Source organism: Gadus chalcogrammus, chromosome 2, assembly GCF_026213295.1.
Source record: "Gadus chalcogrammus isolate NIFS_2021 chromosome 2, NIFS_Gcha_1.0, whole genome shotgun sequence".
Lineage (NCBI taxonomy): Eukaryota > Metazoa > Chordata > Actinopteri > Gadiformes > Gadidae > Gadus > Gadus chalcogrammus.
Genome location: NC_079413.1, coordinates 21,289,763 through 21,295,764, shown reverse-complemented (window position 1 = coordinate 21,295,764; position 6,002 = coordinate 21,289,763). Strand labels below are relative to the sequence as shown.

Genomic DNA, 6,002 nt, shown 5'->3' with positions numbered 1-6,002 from the left:
ATGGATGGATGGATGGATGGATGGATGGATAGATAGTTGATGGATGGATAGTGGATGGATCGATGAATGAACTGTTTGATAGCTGGATGGATGGATAGCTAATTGTGTTAAAACATGCAAGAGTGTGACTACCAATGGAACATGCGTCATCTTATCATCATGCATCTTGTCTTGTTTGTTTTATTTCCATGGCTCACTGTGTAAGTTTTAAGATGTTTTGTTTTGCACAGGAATGTCGTCCTACTAAAATCAGTGTGCTGCGTTTCTATATATGTCTTTTAGCAATATAGTTGTTGGAACTAAGAAATAATTACGAAGTAAGCTGAAAGCGAGGCACACTCTGCATGCAGGCCGATGCGCTTCAGACACGAGAACAAATATGCATTTGAGATACATTTGATAAATTGGGTATTGGCCTTCTTAAAGGAGACATATTATGGTGTTTTCCCAATAAGTAAGCATGGTATATGAGTTCCAGAAAACATGATTTTGAAGCTGTCTGCTGGAAATAGCTTTTAGGAAAAAAAATCTTGCTTGCCGCTATTCCCCTCTGTTTCAGTCCCTTCAGCATGCATAATACAGTATAATAATGATAATAATATTATATAATATATAGGTATTTATATCCTATATCCGATGTCACTTCCAAAAGCTAGATGCACCTCGGATGATATTATGAATCATAAAGACTACGTCTGACGTCTCCGGTACTAATACAAGTAAAGACTCGTATCGGGGGAAATCTTGGCCATAGACAGAACACAATTCCATTTTTCTTTGGTTCTATCATGACTGATCTAAACCTCCAGCCAAGCGCGAAGCGCCTCTTTCCGGCGAATCAGAGTTTGGATGGCGTTTCTGCGCACCTCGGTTCACAGAAGCGTAGGCTAGCTTCAGCGTCCATTCATCCCCCACCGGACGGGTGCTGGCCTCCTTCGTCCTCCGAGGAGCTCCTTGCATGACTGGGGTAGAACAAGCTCCCTGATGGGTGAACTTGGATGGATGGATAGCTTGATAACATCGACGGATAGACGGATAGCTATTCGAAGAATGGATGGATCTTTATGAAGACACATAGATGAAGTGAATCATGTTGTGACTCGTGGCTGTCGCTGTGTCCCTTCAGTGGATGGCGGCTGGGGGGCCTGGGGCCCTGCAGGAGCCTGCTCTACTTCCTGTGGGCAGGGGCTAAAGCTAGTGATCAGGCAATGTGACAACCCCCCCCCGCAATATGGCGGACAGCACTGTGTCGGCACCAGCACAAAGACAGAAATCTGCATGAAACCTTGTCCAGGTAATGCAGCCCCCCCCCCCCCCCCTCCCCCCCCCCCCCCCCCACACACACACAACACACACACACACACACACACACACACACACACACACACACACACACACACACACACACACACACACACACACACACACACACACACACACACAAAATCTATTATTCATCCAAAACACATGAAAATAATGACATGGGGCACGCCTCTATGAGCTGCAGAATCTTTTAGACACCTCTGCATTAATCTTCCAAACCGTCTTGTGTAAATTGTTCAATTAACACACATCATTGTTCAGTGACGCAAAGAAACAAGCCTTCACCAAACATTGACAGCCATAGATGTTTTATCCATTTAAAAGCTGATTTCACCTCTTATTAGGGTTGCCCAATATGTTGACTCACTACACATGTTGCAACATCAAATTGTGCAATATTAAACCAAAAATGGAGGAAAGTATGCAACATCCCCAAGGCTGGTTCTTCACCAACATATCCTGTGTGTTTAGGATTGACCTATGATAAAGTTGAACACACTTTCTAAGCCAAGTGTAAAACGGTCTAGCAAATGGAATTCCGCGAAGTATGATTATGTCGAGTGGTTGTGTCTTAATGTGCATCTGGAGTGTTCTTCAATGCATCCATGTTTTGGAGACTTTACCATTTAGCTTCCAAAGACATAAAAAAAATGTTTTTGTTTTTTTTGTGTGTGTGTGTATGTGTGTGTGCGTGTGCGCGTGCGTGCGTGATCTCCACAGTGCACGGCGTCTGGACCGGGTGGGCAGAGTGGGCGGATTGCACGGCTAGCTGTCACTCAAATCGCGACTCCACGAGAAGCCGTTTGCGTTCCTGTTCTAACCCCGCCCCTTCCTCTGACGGAAAAAACTGCCTAGGAGAGGGCACGGAGAGATTGAAGTGTGATGAGTTACCCAACTGTCCAGGTACACCCGTCTGTCTCTCCATAGGTCTGTCTGTCTGCCTGCTGCTGTGCTGTCTGTCTGCCTGCTCCCCCCTTCTGCTTGCCTGTGGGTCTTACTGTCTGTCTGCCTCTCCGTCTATATCTATCTGTCTGTATGTCTGTCTCAATGACAGAATGTGTGTGTGTCGTGTCAGACGGTACATGTCTATATTAAAAGCCAATTGCTACACACCGCCTAGGTGACTTTTATTGGGAGGGCCTAAACGCAGGGAAGCAAGGTGGTGATATTGAAGTGATCTTCACAGATAGATTACATAATTATTATCCTCCAGATTCCAGAGGGGAAATTGTACTAATGAAGCTAAAATTAGACACTTAAGTAAATGATCAACTAAATGCTGAAGTAAAAACAAATAGAGCAAAGGTAAAAACAAAACCGACGATATGAACAATACATACATTTTAGGGTTATGGTAATGGTAGATGTAAAGTGTAAATGATGTGCTTAAGTACAGTATATTAAAGTGTATAAATGCAAATAAACAAAGAGAAGTGGCCCAGTAGTATATATATATATATATATATATATATTATATATATATATTACCAATGCGTTATTTATCTTTATCTTTTGTACCTGATTGAGGTATGTTTTCATTCCCTACAAGAGTTTGGTAGTTTGTTTATACATTATAATGAAAAGACATAGACGTATATATATTTTTATTAATATTATTATTATTCTTTTAATACATTGATAGTCAAGGCAGGGCCCTATTGTTGTTAAGGTGGCCGCCTTAACCATACAGTGCTGGGGGAAACACTGCATGTATATATATATATTTTTTTTATTATTATTTTATTTTTTTTCCACAATGTATTGTTTTTTTAAACGATTTAGATGACCATATGCTCTGTAAGGTGACCTTGGGTGTCTCGAAAGGCGCCTCTAAATTAAATGTATTATTATTATTATTATTATTATATATAAATATACAACGCCTTGTATTATACAAACCCCCCCATTGAGTCGTGATGTGGATGTGTTGGTAGTGGACGGAGCGTGGGGCCCATGGGGAGCCTACGGCGCCTGCACCGTCACCTGTGGTGTGGGCCAGCGCGTCTCCCTCAGGGCCTGTGACAGCCCGGCCCCCCAACACCTCGGAGAACAATGTCTGGGGAGCTCCAGTCGGGCCCTCACCTGCACCACCAACACCCACTGCCCCAGTAATGGCGCGCCCACACACACACACACACACACACACACACACACACACACACACACACACACACACACACACACACACACAGACTCTCACACACACGCGCACACATACACACACCCACATACACACACACGTACGCACACACACACACTTTTCCATTGAAATACAGCGGCTCTGTACTTTCAACGCTCCAGCTCGCTCCTCTCCCCCCCCCCCCTCCCCCCCCGCTCTCCTTCTGTTCCACCAGTCGACGGCGTGTGGTCCAACTGGTCGGACTGGAGCGACTGCAAGGACAGAGACGACTCCGTCAGGTGTAGCATGAGGCAGGGCTTCCAGAGGCGGAGCCGCAGCTGCCTGGGGAGGGACTGGGAAGGCAAGGGTTGCCCCCATCAAGATGCGTTCAAGATCCGTGGCTGCTATGACATACACAACTGTAATTGTAGGTCACCCCACACACACGCACACACACACGCAAAGACACACACACACACACACACAAACACCACACCACACACTTGGAATCTCGTTGCATTGCGCTCCAGGGACTACTGACGCGGTCATACCAGCCATCCCACTGCAGGACACACCACATGCAACCTTACAATAGGCCAACATCTACACCCAGCTAACTGGACGTGTGTGTGTGTGTGTGTGTGTCTTTGTGTGTGTGTGTATTTTTGCGTGTGTATTTGTGTGTGTGTGTATTCATGGGTGTGTGTGCATTTGTGTGTGTGTGTTTGTGTGCGAGTGTGTTTGTGTGCGTGTGTTATTTGTGTGTGTGTGGTGTGTGTGTGTGTGTGTGTTTGTATTTGTGTGTGCATTTTTGTGTATGTGTGTATGTGTGTGTGTGTGTGTGTGTGTGTGTGTGTGTGTGTGTGTGTGTGTGTGTGTGTGTGTGTGTGTGTAGCGATGCCAGCCCTGGGTTGGAGTGAGTGGTCGGAGTGGGACGTGTGTATCCGAAGTCTCGATAACAAGATGAAGAGCCTTCGAGTCAGAGAGTGTGAGCCCGACCTGAGCGAGTACAGGTAAAGAACCATAACACAACACCAAGTATTAATATCTTAACTACTTAATGGGCTGCATGGGACTTCACCATGGTCAACACGTTGTTACCTTTCGTTTTCCAGCCATTTTAATCACCGTGGTCTTGAGATGTCATTCAGTGGAAAGGCAAAACCAAGATGCGAGAAATCGTCAAACAAGACGCGGGACGTAGTGGAGTGTGTCCGCCCTCCTGTGGATCACCTTGAATAAAAGTGTCGGTTAAACAATACCGACACCCACCACACAGCTTTTTACTCACAAGTAGAGCCTAAGGATTTTTCGTTCTCAAGTGCTGGTACTATATTTGCTTATGATGTTACATCAGTGACAAGTAATAAAAATACATTTTCCTTTAGGTCCTTTTGTCATATTCAATACCGACACAAACACACACACACACACACACACACACACACACACACACACACACACACACACACACACACACACACACACACACACACACACACACACACACACACACACACACACACACACACTCACGCACATAAAAGTCTGCGGTATCATACACAAAAAAGTCAAATGTGGCTGGGAGAGGGAGTGGGTAGCTTCTTCAGGGGTGGCTCATCCCTCCTAGTCAGTTGGCAGTTGGCTCAGCTCAGCAATAGGAGCTCTTTCGCCTCCCAAACGGCTCTTCATTGCGAACCACTTCTGGCTTTAATAATTCTGACAAATTGAGCAATGGTTTGACGTATGATTAGTATGTGGGCACATATATCACTTTTATTAATCAATGTTATTATACTAAACCTTGTTATTTCCAGCATACCATATTTTTACACTATGTTTGCTATATAAACCTTGAATAATGTAAAAACATCCAACACCATTACACATGTGGATTGAACGTTTTTTTAATAAAAGTCAACGAATGGGGTACTTGAATTTTTTATTATGGCCCAGCAGTGTGGAAAGAACATCATCCCATTATTCTTTCTTGTAATCATTTAGATAGGCCTAATCATCAAAAACGCACTGAATGTGATATTTCCATCGCCACCATCAACAGCAGTTTCAGCTCAGCAGCGCCCCCGACTGGACACGGTACGCAACAACCCGGTTCTTGTTCAACGTGTGTTGCGCTGCGACCACAAAGAACGGAGGAATCGTCTGATTCGGCATGGCACTCAGAATATGTTCGCGGTTCAATGTATTAAACCATTGCTCGATGCGTTTCATATCCGAGCGTGCGTGTCTCCTTGGGGGTCTGAGAGTGGAACACGACCGAGAGAAGCTGTGCTTCACCGTCTGCCTCGGAGCCGAGGCGGGTAAGAAGCACACATTTGTCCGACTGATCCCCGTGGGGGCTGGGCGTAGATTTAACGCGAGAGCGGTGTTATTTCACGGCCTGCGTGTACTGAAGTAGTCGGGCACCAGTCTCGACCCATTGCGATGCACCCAACGATGTATTCGTTTGTATTTTCTAAATATAGTTTGTATATTTATTGTATAGTTGTATAATCTTTGTAGGTCAAGGGAGTATACAATCTGCAGTCCTCCGATACAA

At 45.0% G+C, this 6,002-nt stretch overlaps 1 protein-coding gene across 1 annotated transcript in view; it reads left to right on the top strand.

Annotated features, from left to right (window-relative positions):
- Positions 1–4,945, top strand: part of LOC130398746 (properdin-like) — a 7,470-nt gene extending 2,525 nt beyond the window's left edge. Inside the window, exons 6-11 of the mRNA XM_056604941.1 lie at positions 1,127–1,294; positions 2,044–2,226; positions 3,258–3,431; positions 3,678–3,869; positions 4,338–4,455; positions 4,558–4,945. Coding sequence (XP_056460916.1) covers positions 1,127–1,294; positions 2,044–2,226; positions 3,258–3,431; positions 3,678–3,869; positions 4,338–4,455; positions 4,558–4,684 — 962 coding nt within the window. The 3' untranslated portion in view covers positions 4,685–4,945. The remainder of the gene's footprint in view (positions 1–1,126; positions 1,295–2,043; positions 2,227–3,257; positions 3,432–3,677; positions 3,870–4,337; positions 4,456–4,557) is intronic.
- Positions 4,946–6,002: the final 1,057 nt, after the last annotated feature.